At 41.7% G+C, this 21209-nt stretch overlaps 1 protein-coding gene across 1 annotated transcript in view; it reads right to left on the bottom strand.

The window, feature by feature from the left end:
* The window catches only part of megf6b (multiple EGF-like-domains 6b), a 57851-nt gene that overhangs the window by 31366 nt on the left and 5276 nt on the right, over positions 1–21209 (bottom strand). Inside the window, exon 4 of the mRNA XM_034082679.2 lies at positions 17059–17163. Coding sequence (XP_033938570.1) covers positions 17059–17163 — 105 coding nt within the window. The remainder of the gene's footprint in view (positions 1–17058; positions 17164–21209) is intronic.

Below are 21209 nucleotides of genomic sequence, written 5' to 3'. Positions count from 1 at the left end.
CTATAATTTGAGCTGCAGAGCGTCTGCACAATGAGGAGATATGGAAATTGAGAAAGAAAAGGAGTAATGAGTTCACTGCTACACGGGAGTCTCGAGACACAGCTCTACATTGACGGCATTAATGTTTCATTGTGTTCACATGGGAGTTAGTCAGCATAGATTATGCTCACAGTGTAGTTTTAAACTTGATGAAACTTGGCTGTTTAACTTATCATGCCAGCAGAAGGAATCATGGACTGAAAACCAAAAGCCATGGAGAAAATTAGGAGGGAACACTCACTTGGCATGCAAACTTTCTCCATGTCCACAAAAGACGAGAGTCACAGAACGGAAGAAGAGAACGAACGCAGAGAAAATTGCTAAGAGAACATTTTCCCCCCGCAAGTAAATGTTGGTGCATTGCAATGCCAGGGTTTACCAGCCAATTAAACTATGTCCCTCTCCGTTTACAACATCTGGAAATGTTCACACCAACACTGATCTCTTTCAATTGCCAAACATTTAAAAAGTAAAAAGCATACAATACGCAATATAAAACAAAAGATTGACATTTGATAAACATTTAATTTGACTATGAAGCACAAATCGATGTAATACTCTGATCCTTGTTAACAAGACTAGATAAACTACAGCTGAAACTCCACTTCTGATTCTGATTTGGGGACTATGTCACAAGAGCTTTATTTAACCAGTCTGTATCATGGGGTGAGAGAGAGTGCCTGCCTTTTAGTACAAATCATTAGCATGCTAAACAAAATATAGTAATGGCAGCAAGTTTGAAGGAAAACTATAACAAAACTAAAGAAGGGAAGTGACCTTGGGTCAAGGGCAGGATAAAAGGGATATCTGCAGCACGAGTGTGTTTGTGTTGTGTTCAGTGTGTGTTAGGACATCCTTCCCCCCTCTTCCCCCCCGAGGCCAGACACCTGTGTGGCAGTTTGAGCTGGGGTCTGCACAGGGTCAGCGTCACGCTCATCCTTCTCCCAAACGTTCTGCCCAATAAGCAGTCAGGAATGTTGAACTGCTACAGGTCAGAAAACAAAAATGCAACACTGGAAACTGAACGTATACAGCGGATCAATAAAGTACCATGTTTGCATTAAGAACATGATGTGTTTCTTCTCCTCCAATCAGGTATTGAGTTCAGCCAAAGTCGTGTTTAGGGCAGAAGAAACTCGTTAGAGGATAACCACGCACAGGCTTTATGTTTTTAATATTAAAACAAACCTTTGTTATGTGCTTTTAGGAGGTTTTAACTGTACTAGTTTATTCTCTTCTTTGTTTTTTCGTGTGGAAAAACCATAAAAAGTTCTAAAACTCTGCCAAAACCAAAAAAAGAGAGATGCACCAGTTTATTGTGTATATGTGGTTGCAACATGGAAAGCTAAGCGACTGCTTTATATATTTACTACCCAATGTTAAACTCAATGACCTGAGTCTGGGGGTTGGAGCCGAGGCTGCACCTTCACCTGACTCCAGGGGGCTTTTCGTTATGTCTGCCTCACTCATCCATCAATCCGTCACCAAGCTGAACCTCCAGCAGAGTGATCAGACACATCTAAAGAGCGAAACAAGAGCTGTAGCCTCCTTCACAGAAGAAGAATGATGTTTTCAGATCAACCCCCTCCCCTGAACATCACATCACTAAGGTTTCTTCTGCCTGACCTGAGCCTCTGGGGGGTCGCTGCGCACGTTTTTCCAAAAAGAGATCAGATGCCTCAACCTAAATAGTGTGTATGCAGCCCAGTCTATGCCCCAGGTCAGGGTTTAAAGTTCAAAGGTCAGTGTCAAACCCATGTAGAGAGAATCGCATGGGACTGTTTCACCAGGTGTTGAAGGATGGCTAACATGAGGATTCCTTTATAAAATGTTAATTTAATAATACCTTGAACATAGAGAGAACATTTTTCTAATTTTAAGTTTAAATAATAATGATTCCTATAATTGTTCTTGCTGTCTGTACCAGTCCCAAACTCAAGTGGTTGAAAGCAATATCCACAGCAGTTTTAAAGTTGAGCTCAAGCTACAGCAGAGGGATAATGACACAATCTAAATCTCCTAAAAACAAGGTAACTTTGAATATGAACAATGTCCAATAACCCGTTTAATGTAAGTAGTATAAAAGAAACGTACTCTATCCTCCGGCAGTGGCACAGTAAGTATGGTCTTGGACTGTGAGCCGTAGGGTCGCCGGTTCAAGTCCCTGAATAGAGGAGTGTGGACTGCTACTTGGAGAGGTCCCAGATCACCTCCTGGGCCCTGCCGTGGTGCCCTTGAGCAAGGCACCGGACACCCCGGGCGCTGTGCAATAGCTGCCCACTGCTCCTGGTACTAGGATGGGTTAAATGCAGAGGCCACATTTCACTGTGTGTGCTGTGTGCTCTGCATGTGTGACCATTAAGGAGGGGTTTCATCCCTCCTATTCTATTCTTTAACTCATCAAAAATAATATTGTCAGTATTAAAAGCTTACAATATAAAATCTTTGTTAAAAAATAGAAAGTATTTATTCTACTTTATATTTATTTGGAAGCTTGAGTTTGTGGTTTTGTATGTCATTGCAGTGTATAAAAGGGGTCCAAAACAGTGGTGGGGGGGGGCCTTGCATGAAATCAGTACTGCTCAAATCTTTCCCACAGCAAATGCCAAATATTTACTGGGTTTCACTTCTACGGACTACACTGATCATAACAAATCAGGTTGTGATCGACTTACCACCTTTCCAAAACTATTTCATAAAAGAAACCCTGGAAGTGTTTCTAATATGAGTTTCTGTACATTGTTCTGAAAGGATAACAAACCTAGTACCCAATTTCTCGGAGCTGTTATGTCTTCACGTGTGTGAAAAATAATCAAACGCGTACCATATGTATTCCCCTGTAATGGGCAGTCAGTTCCAAAGCAATCGGGTGGAGGATTAAAAAGAAAACTCTTCAATTCTGCAAGTTCAGCTGCAGCCATGCTCTGGGTTTACATTCCTCCGCTGGATTGTCTGACTTCCTGCGATAAGGGTGACAGCCGCTGCTCCTAGGACGGCAGACGCCAACGTCTCGCTAGACCACTGAGGGCCAACAAAAACCACCAGCTCTCTGATATCATCTGGGGGGAGTCAAGGTCCGGAAAATTGCAGTATGCATTGAGGGATGAGGAGGGGGGCGCCGAGGATAGCACAACCTTTTTTTTCCTTTTTCGCGCCCTGATCCAAAAGCCTGCTGGTTTGCGTTGCTAGTGTTCATTCCCTGCTGCCTCACAGCTGCTTTCATTCACCAGGTGCTAAAGAGATGGGGATTGGCTGGAGGTTTCATTCAGACGACTAACCTGCACATGTGAAAGCGGGACGGTTCATCTCACCGACCAACAAACCAACTATGAACTGGAACTGACCATTTACTCTTTCACAGGAAACTCCTCCTCACTTTTGACCTCCGGCATTGCCGACCATAAAATGGTTGTTTACGGGTCTTTAAAAGTCAAAGTTGCATTGGTTAAGACTCATTTACTTATCTCTTGAAGTAAATAAAAATGTTCAATATTTGTATTAGTATTTGGACAATTTTTACATTCTATTTCTTTTTTAAATCCTCTTAATGTGATTATTTTTATATTGCCTTGTGTGCCATGTATATCTTGTCTAACTGCCTTATGTCATATGTACAGCACTATAGGTTGCCTCGTTGCTCAAAGTTGCTGAACAAATAAAATGCCTTTGAAGAGGACACGTTTCTTTAATTCAACACACAAAGCTGCCTGGCAGAAGCTCAAACAAAACAGATGAACTGGTGCTCACAAACATTATTATACATGTTATTTTATGGACCCTATAACTTATGGTTTCTTCATGGATATTCTTTCTAGAGGTAGATATCCAAATAATCCAAAAGGTATATTTTGCGGTTTGGTTCAATGTGTTAGTAAGTAATTTAGCTCGAGGTATCCTTGTAAATGACTGAAAACATTGGTTGGTCAGATCCTCAGACGAGACAGTAAACACATATCAAACTACAGGAGACAATCATTTGATAGGCTGTCATTTTATGAAGAATTGACTGACAAGAGGATGCATTTCTTTCCTTCCTTCTCATTACGGCCTCAGCTCAAGTTCAACATTGCCCCCTGCTGTTAGCTCCTGCTGCGTCAACAAAAGCCCAGATGTGCAGCTGGATTTTTATCAAATTGACACTATGTGATTCAGCTCTGTTCTCATTCATCATTTAACTAAAACACAGCTATAACAATATCATAATTCGAAATCAAAGAGGACCACACTTTAGCTGTAAACGTGCCTGCTCTGGTTAAACATCTTTATATCGGTTCACCGCACAGAACAGCAGAAAACTATGTAGCTGTATTAAGCATCCAATAATTTCCAGCCCTTAATCCAATGTGATGTCATCTCAGTGCTGGTGTTGGGTACGAGCTCCTTCCTAAAGCTCTGTAATTGTGGTCAGTGTGGCAGCTGAGTTGTTTTTAAGTGGCACTATCATTCGGACGTGGTGTGGCTTTCACGAAACCGGGTTAAAATATGTCCCCTTAATGACAAAGCACCAGCCACACACGGACCTCTGTGATGTTTATCCACTGATCTTTAAGACGTTCGTGCCTCCTTTCACAAACCTCTGATGTTTCCATGAAGGAATTAACAATCTGTTCTAACTTTGGAGAGAAAAGGCAGACCACCATTAGGTAAAAGGGGTATTACAGTATGCACAGTTTATAGTTTATTTTCTTTTTTTAAATACTTTTTACTAAGGCATTAAAACCAGGAGGCTTCCACACATCTCAGTGGTGAAGCGTTCTGAGCGGCTTCATCTCTAATTACTCAAAATATACTAAAATAGTACAATAGTAACACCCTCCAGCTTGTTTCTTAAGTATATCAATTAATCAAAAGAGGAAATCATGTAGAGCTGCAACGATTAGTCAATGAAAAGATTAGTAGTTTAACAGGAATGTATTGTTTATTTTAAAGCCAAAATTATATATTTATGTTGGTCCAGGTTCTCAAATGAATAGCTTTTCTTGATCTTACATTCTGGTAAATTGAACGCAATAAACCTTTGGTTAAACAAAAAAGACATACGATGATGTCTCATTGTACTCTAGGATACTGCAATGGGATTTCTTTGTACTGCTTTGTGATTTGTATAGAACAATTTAGTTACCAATTAACAGAGAAAGTAATCTGCAGATTAATTGTTGTTGCTACGTTAAGTAAATGTTTTGCTGTTCATCATGTTTTTGCTCTTTTGACAAGTGTGTCAGCCCACTCAAGTCAGCTGTGGCGGACACTTTGCTTCAATTGAACGTTTCTCATGTGAAAATGCAGATTAGCGATATCTAAATTCTCTGCTTATCTTTTTTTTATCAACAGATGCTTTTTGTTTTTATTCACTTCTTCACAAGGCATGTGTTGACAAGAAACTCCAGACAGGCGGCAGACTGGTGTTCTGAGAGAGCACAGGGATGCTGCTGGATTATTCTGCAAAAATATAAATCAAGCGACTCGTAGTCTCTGTACGGGCTATTACCCGCCCCACTGAGCTTTTGATTTTATTATTTGTTAAAGTTTTAGCCATGTGAGTTATGTGCAACATCAAAGGCACAAAACTCCAGTGTTGGGTTTGTTTAGTGAACATTCTGCTCCACTGAGTCCTAAACTCCTCTAATCCCTGTTGTGATGATCCAATTCACTGCACAGCAAGGCGAGTGTGTTTCACACACACTTGAGTGTAGGTACTCGTGTGTGTTTATGTGTTAAAGGAAACCCCATCCTTTAGAGCCAGCTGCTTCTTACAACTGTAAGCTTTAATATCTGCACATGTCTTCACTACAGCTCCTTCATTCCCAGACACAGGCAGATCAAATCACCTCGGAAAGTGTCACAACTCACAAGGCTTTGTCACCAGCCGTCATAAAATGGAGATCTGAGTGTTGTGTACTAGTAGAGACAATCGTAAAGAGCCTGTTTTGACTGTAATCATTACATGAGAGAGAGCAATAAATCTCGAGAGACGTGTGTCCCTTTAAACCCTATGGAAAGTAAAAGCTTTCCGACGTCTGTCACTCATTTTTACTGTCAGTAAACGTTACAGACATCACAAAAAAAGTAGGCCAGCTGTATGAACCAGTGCATGTCTCCAAAATAACATTTTATGATCTACACAGGAGGAAAAAATACCTCATGGTCCTCAAGGGATTGCCCTGTGACCCTTTGCGTGTGCTCTATCTGCTCTACCTGCTTGGACCTGTCTTTCCCAACTCTGACCCGGGAGTATCGAGCGCCCGCGACAACACATGGAAGCCAGCAGGAATCCAAAAATGACTTGTTGTGGTTTCCAGCCTGTCTCCCTCTCGGTTGAATGTGTGAGATATGCTGCTGTGGTATGTGTGCAGCGGATGGAAATAGCTCAGAACCTTTTACCTGCGGGGCAGAAAGTGCCAGATACATCACACACTGTCACGCTCAAGGTGTACATTTCTTGTTCAAGTGTGACACTGGTTTTACAGTTGTTCAAGGTTGAAAGGAACAGCAGTCAAATGAACATCCCTCGGCTAAATCTAATTATAAGGCTCTGCTTACGGCACCTGCTCAAGCAGCAATGTGATGAGGTGGTTTATTCCTGACCTTGAATGAATTGTGTTGTATTGTTTTCATACGCAGCATGGCACAAATGTAGTGGAAAAACTCAATTGAAGCATCACACAGATGAGGCAACATACAGCAAGATATTCAAACAGTTTTCAGCACATCGAAACAGAAGATGTGTACACATTTTGGGAATCACAGATCAACAATCAATAACAATTGAGAATGTTAGTGCAGGTAAATTGAAGTCGCACTTGCATTTGAATGTTTGGAATACTTCATTTATGATTTTCCATCTGCGGATTAGGCCTTTAATGTGTGGACATATTCATTAAAGCTGCCTCGAGATGATCTTAAGGATCAATAAGGGGTGATGATGGCAGATTTTAATGGATCGGTACTACAATAATCCTGATCAAATGCTAACCCTTTCTTTGATAAACTTTACTGTGTCTTGGCCACCTTTATGACCTCATACTACAAACTCTGATTTGGTTTTAACTTAGCTTTAATGTTCACATTTGTGTTTTATTAACACATTATATTGTTATTGTCATTATATTACATTATAGTTTTCCACAAATATAAAATGGTGTGGCTAAAGCAAAAAGGCAAGCTAAACCAGTCTCCACCGAGATAAGAGCCCAATGACAGTAATGGGATTGAAAATAGAGTCTGTTTTTTTTAAAAGCCTTGACATGTGAAAGGCGACTGACCCTGTCTCATTACATTTCTTTCAGATAATCATTTTCTTTTTACACCTCATGAAACATAATTTAAGCGCGGTGCATTGAAGGAGAGCGCACTGTTGAGTGAACGTTCCCCAAGGCTAAGTTGCTTCCATATGGAGATAATACCCAACAGAGGAGATCATGTCGTAGGTGGAGGAGAAACAGAGGTTAGAAGTGAAATGTTTTGCTCAGTTATATACACAAGGAGCTGATAAGGAGGGGAAAGGCAGATTTGGTAACGATGAGGAGTTTCAGTCGAGTTACAAGGTGCTGGAGAAGAGGAGAATTGGACACCACTGGCAGATGAAGGGATCAGTCCACGCTGATTATTCCTCTAATTGTATTTTGCAAACTCTTGTCACTGCCAATTTACACAAACTAGATGCCCTCGCCCCCAGCCAGACGAGGAGCGACCTTTCATCAGGAATGCTGTAAAGAGCCTAATGAGACGGGTGGGAGCCCAGTCTCGGCACAATTACAGGAGATTAGGGTGCTCTGCAGGAAGCAATGGCAGGTAGATGGGCATGGATGTACCCCACCCTTGGACTGCAACCCACTCCCTCTCATTAGAGGTGGCTTTCCTGACTTCAGAGGCCGTTCTCTCTTTTTCCCATAGTTAAACCTAAATATCTCATAATGTTTCAGGATGGGACGGCAGCCACTGTAAAGAGGAATGACGGACTTTAAGGATCCGTGCTTTTGTCTATACTATAGGGAAGGCAAACATACGGAAAAGCTAACTCTTCTCTAACTTCTTCATTGTCAAAGTCACCGCTAGTTTTGTGTCAAACAAGAAAATGTCGACCAATTCATACAAAAAATGCTCCATAACACTACCGGCGGTCAAAGCCTATACAAATACATTTTAAGCAAAAATTGAAAACATAAGCTGCTTTAAAACTCCTAAATGTGGTGGTTAGCTACTTGAATCTCTCTGAAGGTCAACCTAATATCTCTTTTGGCATAGTGTACTACTTTCTGCCAATTGTATAGACTAAGGGTGTATAATAGTGTATAAACTATTATTGAAAAATATACAGACAAATTATTCAATACTCATAGAATAGTTAGTTATGGTCCTATCAAATTATTTTTCACAATGAGACTACTATATGTCTACTGTTTATTTCTGTACAGCCCTTTAACTTCCCTTTACTTATCCCAGGCTTCACTCTCTTTCAGAACAGAGGTAATAAAATAAAGTATCAGAGGAGTTTAGGACAAAGAGGGGAGAATGTGTGAGGAAACCGTTGCTGGGAGCTCCTTGTTCCTCCGTCACTGCCTACATCTCTATGGCCTCCTTCATTTTCAGCTGCTCTGGAAGTCACGCTTTGCTGCCTGCTAACAACACTCAGAGAACAGGATTAAACCTTCAAATGGCAAAAACGAAAACATGTCAGTGGCTCCAGTCACTGAATGGTCCATTTAGAGTCCAATGTATGGATGATGGGAGGGATTGTGTTGTAAGATAAAATCTAAGCATTACCTAAACAATAGTCAAGAATAGAAGATGGTGTCACCACCTAACTATGTTTACTGCTCTTAAAAGAGCTCTCATAACAACATTTTTCACATTCTATGTTTTTGAGGTTAGAAGCTAAGATGTCGTAAGTCTCTCCAAGAAAAGTAAAAAGGCAGACTTCAACCTGTTCACAGCCACTTAAGCTGCAGTCTGTTAAACCCACCAGAGAGGAAAAGGGAAACCCAGAGAATGATGTAGACTGCCTGTGATCCTTGTAGACATTTACTATCCCATTATCAGTCATTTGACTTTTACAAGTTTTCCTCTCCCACTTAAAAAAATGCTCTAAATGCTCTATGAGCAGATAAAACAAATGTGTTGATCGTTACACAACAGTAATATAACTTAATGCCCTGATGCCCAACACCTTCCGACCTCTCAGTGGACGATGGACACACCAATCATGAGTGACAAACGGCTGCAGCTGGGCATCGCACAGCTTTACAAGCTCATGGATTAACACACACATGTTTAGCTCTGGGTAGCTGACCACAGAAACAGACAATCATGTGAATTATGGTGTAGAAGTCTTCCATCTCAGCCAGCAGTTCACAGATTTTATGGACAAAAGATTGAGAAAACATGGAAAATGTAAGGTGTGATATTCTTGGAATCCTCTCTGTGATGAAGCTGCCAACAGTGAAAGTGGATTTTAACTCAGTCACAGCTTCTTCGTAATCGAATTGTGTTTAAGAAAATCACAACGCTATACCTGCCAATCCATACGTTTTCCACTGTAGGAATTTAATAAAACATAATGTGAAGCAAATCAATTTTTTATGGCTTCGCTTCCAATTTTCTCCTCTGGCTTTGGGGTCGCGTTACTGGAATTATGTTCTGGCACGGCTTGGTACATGATACTAAAAGTAAGTTCCTGCTCTCAGGGGTTGCTGGCAGATCTGCTGATCATTATTGTAAAAGCAGATGTGTTGTCGCATCAAAAGAAAAGCTACAACTAACACAAACGTAGACCCTATTTAACCTTAACATCAATCAGGAGAACAAAAAGAGGAACAACAGAGAATACATGTTGGACAAACAAAGGTGTCCAGGCCCTCATTAGTGTTTGGAGGAGGGTGGGGGAGGGCCATTTTACAACGAGTAGTTGGAGAAGTTGGAAACAAAAAGGTGGTACAGAATCAGGGATACATCACAAAGGCAGACAATGGTGTCCTGTTCGGGGTTCCCAACATAACCCTGGACAGGCTCCAGTATGTCCAAAACTGTGCAGCTCGGGTCCTCACACACACAAAGCCGTGGCAGCACATCACTCCCACCCTCATCCACCTCCACTGGTTGCCGGTCAAGTTCCGCATAACTTATAAAGTCCTCCTCCTGTCCTACAAGTCCCTCCATGCCCTTGCCCCCCAGTACCTATCGGACATCCTTCACCCAAATGCCCCACCCCGGAACCTGCGGTCTTCAGACTCTGGCCTGCTCACCACCCCCCGCACCAAACTGAGAACCTTCGGGGACAGAGCCTTCAGTGTGGCAGCCCCCACCCTCTGGAACGCTCTCCCTGCGGAGATTCGCAACATCCCCACACTGGACGCCTTCAAAAGGGCCCTCAAGTCCCATCTGTTCATCAAGGCTTTCGGCCCTTAAATCGATCTGTTGTTTTGTCTGTCTGACCTTTGTTTTGTTTTGTTTGTGCTTGCCCTATTCCTGTAAAGCGACCTTGGGTCCCTTGAAAGGCGCTATAGAAATCTCAGTTATTATTATTATTAATGCAGAGTAAACATTCAAATTAGCCAAGAAGCCAAATAAACGTGAGCATCAGAGCAAACTTAAAAACTACAAGTTGCTGGACGTCATTTGGGACCACCAATAAGATTTCACTTGACTCTCTCAGCGAACATTTTCATGTTCGTTTTTTGTCTACTTAACAACCACTAACTTGACCAGCACATTAAACATTAACGGTATATACGTAAAATATCAAAGGTTTGTAAAATATAGTGGAAAGGCAAAGAGAAGTTAGTACCTCACAAAGTACCTAAAGCTTCAGGTTGAAAGAAGCCTCAGATTACAGGTTGTTAAATGCCTGCAATGGAAATGGTCTACACAGCTAGTCTCACATTCTTTGAGGCTGACATGGACATATTCATGTTTGGATCTCTTCCACCTGGAAACAAAACTCAGAACGACGACATAAACTTATATTGTCTTAGTGAACAAAGAATTTGATATAATATCAGCCAGACTGGCAAATTGCCACAATGGGCGTCAAATATTTGTTGTGCTAAGGAAACTGTCCGGCTGTAAGGACCAGGGCTTGCATGTGTGTTTCATTTTGAAGCACTTACTCGCTAAACTGCTCAGCATGGAGGTTCCATAAATGTGAAAACCCTTCAATGGGATTTATTTTTACAATGGCGAAGGTCCCAAGACCGACATACTAAAAGCTCCTCTCTCATCACATTCCTCACCCCTAAACATGAAGGCAGCAGATACACTATATATTTAGCCAAAGAGTCAGCGACGGTTTCCTTGCAAACCAACTGACAGTCAAACGTTTACCCTTGCCAGAGTGAGTAAGCATGTGTGCAATGGTTTAACCATACGGTAAACGGATGTTCTCTTTTACTACATGGCCCCATGCAGACCTCCAGCTTTTAAAATGACAGATACCATCTGTGTCACTGCTGCTGCCTCCTGTCACTGTCAGTCTCTAAATGGCTTGACGAGAAGGCATGATGATAGAAGTTACCCTGGATTTTCAAATAAGGTTAGATGTCGCATAGCCTTCCCGCTGTTCATTACTGCTGAGTGCAGCCATGGAGGGTCGAGTCAGCTCTGAAATGGCACAGACTGGGTCCACATGCTGCCCTGACCTCTGACCTCTCTGCCCCCTGCAGTCTTTAGCGCAAGGGGAGGAACCACTGTCACGTAAATCAGTTTAGCCAAGCAATGAGTTACACTAATGATACTTTAATCACTTCCGATCTTTGAAAAACTACAAAAGATGAGCATGATAGTATATAAAAAAGACGTCAGTCAAGACAGCAACGTCCAGAAGTACTTCTGATAGATGTGCTACAAATGTTTTACTTGGATTTGACATCTGGGAGGTATGAACCACCCACATTTAGTCACATTTGGACTCAATGTGCTTTAGTGGTAACCATGACTACGATGGACTGATCCATGCACACATGCATGACAGAAGTGTAAAAGGAAAAAGAACACGTGTTTTCGAGCAGTGAACATTATGCACATTTATCAAAATTCAACAGATTTTGAGAACTCACCTCAAGGCCTGCTTTAAGTGAATGTACTTGTCCACATGTGTGATATGTGAGATGAGGGTGACAAAAGGCAGGCTACAGCAGGCCACTGAACGGTTAGTCTGAGGAAAGACCACTATTTAACTTAAAGTAATTGCAGAGCAGGGTAGCCATTAGAGAAGGAACGGCAAAGAGCAACATCTGAAATCACCCTATTGACTGCAGCTACACACGCAAACTCATCCCAGTATTAAGACACTCTGAAGCACATACTTTCCAGACACATGCAACTTGTTGGAAAGCTCTTAAACTCAACAAAGACAGACAGTGAAAGACGGACAGCAAGAAAGAAAGCAAGATATCAGATGTGAGTGTTCGAAGGAGACCCGTGTACCTTTAAAATATTTCCACCGCTATCTTTATCTCACACTGAGTTCTTGACCTTGTTCAAGTCTGTGCACTTCAAACATTTTGTTCAACTCAATTGTCTTTTAACGAGGCAATTCATTCCAAAAATAGCTCCAGGGCTGCTGTCATGACCTTTCAACCACACTAACAAGCACACACCTTCCCAATGCAGCTAGGACAGAACCAAACTCCAGGATACTTAGAATGTGTGCTGACAAAATGTAACTTAAGTATAGCACTTGAGTTAATGTACTTATTAACTTTCCAGCTCTGTTATTATGTCCTTTTAACCCAGGTGATCAGATATCATAAAACATCTTAATCAAAGGTTTATAAACGTTGTGAGAAATCCCCTCTGACATTATCGTTATCATCCCTACATCTACTTCAGAGTGTGCCATTTCTCAGCCCCTTGGCCACCAGACTGTTGAGGAGTGGCGTTATGCACTGATTGGCTCAAAGTAAACAACTGAGCTCATTAACAAGGGCTTTGGTCAACTGTTTATAAACTAAAGAAATACTTTATATTCATTACTTGGGGAGACCATTTACATACAGAACATCTTCCATAGCTGCCATTAAGGGGCTGTAAGAACGTGTTATAAAATAGGATCTGCTTAAATATTCATGGTGTGTGATTTGTCATTTTAAGAAGAAAAAAAGGAAAACACACATTTGAAAATGTCCAGCAAAACATCAATAGCCCTTGTTTTACAAGATATAAGCTATACAAATGGAAGCGTTACTTAGAGGCTGTATGATACCATAATCTTGGTGAATAAATGCAAGTAACTTTCTAGATGGATGATATACCAGAAATCTTCAAACCCAACATGGCTGTGGCTTCAGAGCTCGCTTTGAAGCAAACATTACAGCATGAAGATAGCCATCAGCGAGGGTCTGTCCTGAGTGATGTCTAGAACAAGCGGGTCCTGCTGGCATTGCGGTGACCCCAAACCCAACCAAGATATGAGCTTACGGTTCAGGGATGATTTGCAAAGAACAAATAAATGAGGCCATTACCGTAACAGAGAAAGGGCTCTTTCAGTAGAACTTGTTATGGTACGGATCAACAATACCAAAGGCCTAAGAAACACATGTGGGAAAGGAACAAGAGAATTTTCTTATATCTAGTTGCACCGTTTTTATCCCTCTGCTATCAGGATTTAACTTTGATATCAATGATTCCATATTCCTGCTTTGTGTATCCATTTCAACAAACTCTTAGAAAGTTATTACACAATCCATCACTTTTATGTTTTTGAGATAACTTTCTTATTACCTTTCACCCCAGACTCGAGACATGAGGTAGCTTTAAAGGATTTTTTAAGATTCTTTAGCTAAGGCGGTAAAGTTTGATGTTACGATAAGTGCGGGCTTTTTTCTGTTCGTTTGTCTGTCTGTTTGTCTGTGGCTGAGCCCAGATGTCAGCTGGTATGGAGACATCTGCCCTGCCAGAGGTCTAAGAGCCTTGGAAGCTCTTGATCCCAGAGGATACCACTTGTCTGCTGATGACAGGCTGGATCCTGAGTGCATCAGGCACCGAGTGACAAAATCCCACTGGATATATTCAAGACAAAGAGTTTTAAAAGAGCAAGAACAATAGAAAAACCTAATTTGCACAGGGACCTTGCAACACGAACATGTAAGATGCAGGAGTATTTCTCTTCATTATGAAATATTATCAACTAATAAGAAAGCATGTAAAATAAAGTTCAGGAATAAATATCCCTAAAAGATGTGATTTGATTGACAGCAACTTAGCAACAACACTAACCATCATTATCATTATTATCATTTGATTTGAATGTTGCTACTTTCCTAATTGGTTCAATGGAGTACATGACACCTCCTTTTTCTAACTAATCACAGCCAACTTCAAACAGACTTCAAACAAATTGAGCATTTTGGTTTTGTAACTAACTAAATATTTTTGTAGAAATTAGATGTATACAACCTTGAAATTATCAAGGTATTAGGCGGAGGTCGGTGAGCCTTCGACATTAATGTGATATGGTGTCTTTGAAATGACTAAAAAAGCCTTAGAGCACCGATCATTGCTTAACCAAAGCACAACAACAGTAATTATGTCTTCCACATGACTGCAACACAATTCTACTAAAAAGCAAAACAGATGAGAGCTTCAGATAACTTTTGAGAGCAAGGAACTAATAGTCCCCTTTGGAAGACATAAACACACAATTAGCTGTACACAAATAGGGGGTAACCACATCAAAAGCGCTCAAAGGGAATATTAAACCATGCGACTGCAGAGGAATGCTAACGCTGCCTTCTAAAGTGATGATGAGTGAAACTTTGCGGCTCCACGCAGTCGTCCTCAGCCACATCCTCCACTGCGGTTTCAGCTTTTACGTAAACAAGAGAACAAGCAGTGACTGACAGTTGTGAGCGGCATGTGGACCGCAGCAGAATTAAAACAGCAGCCTGTGTGAGCCGCGAGCTCTCATCTACACCACAAGGTTATTTATCTGGGTCTCAAGAATGTGAAAGAGTTACAACAAAGTGGTCTTTATCTGACCACCCCAGAGTGTTCTTTGTAATAGCCGCACTATATATCAGAGCCGTCACTCAGTTAAAAGAGTAATTCATTAGTTATTGTTATTGCTGTTTCTCCAATGAGACACTTTGTACTAAGCCTGTAGCTTACTCCCTTTGCCCACAGGACTCTTGACACTGAAGTGACCTACATTTGGCACATGCAGGACCTCAAGAAAGGGACAGCTGTGAGTCTGTTCCTGCCTGTGTCTGACTCCTTTAGTCCCGAGTGCTGTGCCGGTCAGGCGGAGGCACTAACAGCCCCACACCCTTAATCCAGCAGCCCTTTCTGTGCCCATCACTGGGCAATATATCTGCCAGATAGTTTACGGACTGATAGCCTCCAATAGAGGGAGGATCAGGGTGTGGGGGTCTACTGCACTCTTTCTATCCACATTGGCCCCTAGGTGCCCATTGATGACAGCTATCATTCACAATGCAGAACAATGCTGGCGGATCTCAATGTGTGGAAAAGGAGGTGGGGGCAGTGGATGACGGCACTGATATCAAACAGTGAATCTCAGCGGCTGCCTGGAAGCAGAACTGAAGGGGACGGGAACTTTTATAGCGTTGGAAGATATTTGAGTGTAGGGCTGCAACTAACATTGTTTTTTACTGACACCCAATGCAAAGAAACCATAACATAGTCACAATTAAGAAGCGGAAATCAATGTACTTTTTTTTTAAACACTGAAACTTATCAATCTATTTGACTAATACATATTCATCTGCTGATAGTTCAGAGTTTTAAAGACTCATTATTACCATAATAAAATGTCACCAATTGATACAAAAGAGTGACTTTTTTCTTGTCAAGAGACATCAGAAAGATGTACAGAGTCTCAAGGCAACTTTGTTTACATGTTGAATTTCCTGTAAATCTATACTCCGAATTCAGCATGAATGCTAATGAGCAACATCAGTTTCCACAGGTGGCTTCAATCTGTTCAAAGAGGTCTAAAAGGCCCTTCAGGACCAGGCTTAAAATCGACAGTTTAAAGCAGCGCCTCAATGGGCATGTGTGTTCATGCATCTACTGTCCTTGTGATTAAGTATTTTATTCAAGCATGAAGTAATCAGAAGTAAGCCAGGACCGCTCAGCTGCCACAGAGAGCTCTGATCATATAGATGGGCTGTCAGGGCTGCAAATCCTGAGGCTTGATTATAACTCCTATAATAACCAAAGAGGCGCTGAACGTATAGCTAAACGGTGTCATGAAGCTCCATCTGTTGAGAACTCTTGCTGAGAAAATCACGTGTGTATGAATAAGTAAGTGATAAACTTGGAGCTCCTAGCCAAAGAGCGTAAAGCTAGACAGACCATCGTAAAAAAAGCAGACCATGATCTTCATTTGTCAAAGCAGCTTGAACTTGTGCAACATGTCTCTCGAGGGCCTGTTTCAAAAAGGGGAAGAGATGGACAATTCTGGTAAAAAAACAAAAGTTGACGCTAAGAGGAATTTCCTGTCGTGTGGTTTTATCAGAAAAACAACGGAGTCCTCCACTGTTTTACTTCAACAGCCCAAATTCAACAATGGAGTTGCTGATAAAATACTTGGCTGGTGGTGAAGGAGCCAACTGCTGATGTGTGGAGATTCTCATTCACTCACACATAGAGAAAGGCGACCACTCAAACAGAGTTCAGCGGGGAGCTGACTGAAACGGATAAGAGTTGTAGACTCCAGCCAAGAGGCTAAAGGTGTTTTATTCAAATGGCAGCTATCAGTTTCAGTCTGTAGAGTCTGACTTTTAATTTCACTGTAACTGCGTCCACTGACAATGATGAAATATGGACATGTGTACAAAAAAAGTAGCTAAACAATGTTGCCGTGCGTGAAAGTTTCTAAATCAATTCCTCAATGCAGTTTTAAACTCTAATAAACGAATGGCTCGAGAATTTCCGACAAAAATAAAAACAAAGGGGCAAAGAAGAGGAACAACAAATAAATGGAGCACAAACAAATATGAGAAGAAATAAAGAAAATGTGATACTTAATGTAAAACATCTAGGAAGGATGTTTCTACTCACCATACTGGCAGCTGGGCCCGTTGAACCCTGCGAGACATTCACAAAGCTGCGTGGACCCCTCCCGACAGTGGCCCCCGTTGAAGCACACACCGTAGCTACACACCGCTGCAGAGAAAGACAAAAAGAAAACAGTGTGTGAAGCAGAGACACCTGGCTGTCGAGATGTCAACATCTTCAGATTCAAATGCTGACCTCTTTCTATCAAAACCTTATCATCGGCCTGTTCGCTCCTGACTAAACAGGAACCTTGAGTCTCTTCCATTCACACTAACCAATGTGAGAGGAGGCTTTCGGCCAAGTCAAAGACATGTGGCCAAGTCAAAGACATTTCTAAACTCCTTTTTACAGAATGTAAACGTGTTTGACACAAGCAGAGGGCTTCTGCTTGTATAACTTTAAATAAGGAAAGTAACCTTTCTCGAGAATGACCTCGATTGAATATGTGATCATACAGATGTTCATGGGATCAAATCAGCGAGTCACAGGGTGAGTGTTGCTCATCTGTCTCCTGTGGCCCGTGGCCCTTTGTCCATAAATCCTTCCAAGTCAAACGACTCACCCTCGTTAAGAAATTCAAAGAATCTAGGAAATATAGGTACCTCAAATTCCCAAAACCAGGACAACATTCACATGAATCATGCCAATCCTTCACTACGAGTATGGGTACATGCTGAAGTCTCCCAGCCCGTGTGTATCTCATGTGCGTTGAGGCTAATATCCCTGTGAAGTAAGACACAGCTGTTTGAGCCAGGCCTGTTGTTTGCACTCTCCTGAGCAGAGTACAGTGCTTAGTGATGACAGGTAGAGAGGATTGATGTCTATCATTGCTTTCCCCGTCTAGCAACATGATGACACTTTGGGAGTGAAAAACATGGTCCAGCTAATCATAAGAGGAATTTGTGAAGAAACCCTCTGAATGCCAGTTGAACTGTGGGGCTCCTGCCAGATATGCATTTTTCTTCCCATCTAATCCAACCAGAGGCGGCATGACCAATCATCACACCAGACACTGGCGGCTGTGTTGCCATTGATCATCCATTTATGGTCATAGTGATGGTATCAATGTGCCCGGGGCAGCTCAAACAGAAACAAAGTCGATTTTGTCTAATCCCTGTTTTTATTGTTGCTGCGTTTCTTGCTGTTAGCACTTGAAACGTGTGTCTGAGTTGTCTGTATAGCGGCAGCCCGTTTAATATTTGTATCCTTTGTATTTATGGGAAATTATGAAGGCCATTTGTTTGTATTAAGTATGAGTGGCGGCCCTAATGATATACAAATATCTATACTTTAGATATTTTACCAGAGGTTCACCTAAAAGTTCAGATGAGGAAATGAAAAGATGCGTTGGCTGTGAAAATAAAAGTTGTGTAAAGTCCAGCTTTAGCCGTATCATAATAACCCCAGATGAGTTGTAGTAATTTCATCCAGTAGATTTACAGGGCTCCTTTGAGACCAGCACTCAGTCTAAACATCCGCCTGTCATCTGGCTCCATTCGCAGACACCTGCTCAACAGTTGGACCATCCAGGGAGACTACAACAAATAACTCCCCCATACACGCGATAAGGTAAACACACACCCAACTTAAAAGAGACACACTTAGAGACTATCTCTCTCTTTTCACTGTAAAAAAAGACCCAAAAAAACCCATCAGATTCAATAAAGTGCTACAAATGACTGTCAAATACATCCATGTGCTTATTAGAGCAAAGTCTCACCCTATTAGTGAAGCTGCTGAAATCCTACCCCAACAGGAAGCCGACTGCTAATCTGCCCATGATGACTTCCTTTTGCTCTTCCAAACTGTGTGGCTACAGGAGCAATGATACTGTATAGTATACTGTAGAGTCAACATACAGCTAACTATCCCCACTTGTGTGATTAGCTAATGTGAGGGAATTTCGGTGTGGTGACAGCTACAGATGACAGACAAGCAGAAAAAAGCATCCCTGTGGTCAGGTTTGATTGCAAAAAGATCCAGATTCTTCAGGACAATTATATTACCACCAGCTGTGAGGGATTAAGTTAATGAAACGTGTCCAAATTGTGGTAAAAAAGCTTTAAATGAACTTAATTACTAGAAACAAAGGAAAAGGTCAGTTGTCTCTAAGAGTCACTACAGGGGCATGGCTAAGCGACAACAAGAGGAATGTACATTCCCCCTCCTAAAATGTGAGACACTGGATTTTTGGCAGCCAACCAGTGCATTTTTGGGCCGCCCCCATCCTGAGCCCCTGCTTAATCTTCCCTGAAATAATTTCTTAATGTGGCATGCAGCGTGGCATAAAACTCACTCTCATCGGTGGCTGTGAATGCCTCCACTCCATTACAAAGACACCTTCTCTCAGAGGATTAGCAGCTCCCACCAAAAGAAGAGACAGAAAGAGCAGGGGTCAGCGACTCGTGCCGGGAAACTGAAAACCAACGAGCAGGTGTCACCCTTACAGTTTCTGAAGGGGATGACCAAATCAGCACACAGTGTTTGTTTAGGCTTCATCAGTCTGTTTAACCCCCACCGTGCAACCTAGAGGGAGACCACATTTAGGGCACTTTACGGACACAAAGGCCTCAACTCCGCTGGTGCCATAATTGGTATGCTTGGTGCTGAGCACTGTATTTTGAGGCCACAAATCATGTTTTGCTGCGCTGAGGAATGTGTCATTTCAAAGAGTTTTTGGGAAAACCAAAAATTAGAATAACTGGGGTATTTGCTGCACCCTACATCATACAGACGTTCTATATTATACACACTCCTGTCACAAGATGGTGTGAATGAGAATATTGACATTCAGTCACAACACAAAGAGTAGGCACGATCAAAAACACCTGTCACGTGGTCAGCATTTGGCCCACCGCATTGTCAGTTCATGCCCTTTTTCCAGTTCTAATGCAACAAAGATGCGGATCAGACATGATTTTGCCATGTGTCACTCAGACCAAACAGGAAACACATTACACTAATTTGTCAAACAAGAATCTTGTTCATACTTTGTACAAACTGGCAAGCCTGATTATTTCTGCACAGCTTCAATTACCATCCTGCATTACACCATTACATCTTCAACTGAGCAGCGTGTGATTTCTTTGAATCTGTGTCTACTTCTTGTTTGAGGACTTTGACAAGTTTTTCTCACCAGATTCATACTAGAATAAGTCTTATTCCTCAATATGTTAACAAGTTATTCCAGCTTGAATCAACAGACCTCAAGTTGTCAAAAAAAAAAATTCTCTGAGCTTAATATCTAACAGCAGTTTCTCTCCAAAACGTATTAGTTTTTTCAGTATTCTGCTGACCTTACAACCTCTGCTGCAAGTTACTCATTAAATCAAAAGGAATATCTCATCATAACCAGAGGCAATTGTTGTGATGACATTTAAACTACACGACTGTTTTGCCGTGTAATGCAACATGTTGTGTCTAAGTTGGTTGATTTCTGTCTGTTTCTCAGTCTGAGTCTTTCTGAGCTCAGCTAAGTTTGAAGCAGTCCTCTCCACTGCTGACATAGTTGTTGCACGCACACACACGCACACAAACACACACAGACCACCCATGGATAAGACATAAGACCATTTCCTCTTCCCTGGCTACTGGGCCTATTTCACTAGTAGCTACCTTTGCCAGCCGGCTCCCGCCACAAAAGGAGGCCAGTTCCTATTCAGTGGTTAACGAGGACGACAGACCAGAGGAGCTATTGTCCCGCTCCTCAGGCCCTGTCACAAAGCTTATTGTTGCCGTCAATCAACATAATTGCTCGTTTCCAATCCCGCCTAACCCTGTCCATCCTCACCCGGCCCGTGGCTACTTGCTGAGGTAGAATGTTTAACACACTGATTGAGTGGTCCTCCAAACGTTTGAGAGGAGGAAGTCGCCATCACAGAGTCAAGAGTTCTTCACCTTCAGGAGAACAAGATAGTCATCAAGCCAATTTGAGCCTTTACAAAACACACAAAAGTCGCCTTGGTTGCACTTGGGGGTTTTGAAATGGCTGACTTTTCGTAGACAATAAATCATTAAATGTGTCGTAAAAACTAAAAATAGATCTTAAAAAGAACAGCAAATAATCTGCAACTATTTGGATAATTGATAAAGAAAAGGATGTCAACCATTCTCTGATTCCAGTGCATTATTTGGGTAATAAGCTGTAAACATCA

Source organism: Pseudochaenichthys georgianus, chromosome 5 (genome assembly GCF_902827115.2).
Source record: "Pseudochaenichthys georgianus chromosome 5, fPseGeo1.2, whole genome shotgun sequence".
Classification (NCBI taxonomy): domain Eukaryota; kingdom Metazoa; phylum Chordata; class Actinopteri; order Perciformes; family Channichthyidae; genus Pseudochaenichthys; species Pseudochaenichthys georgianus.
This window is presented reverse-complemented; position numbering and strand designations above follow the sequence as displayed.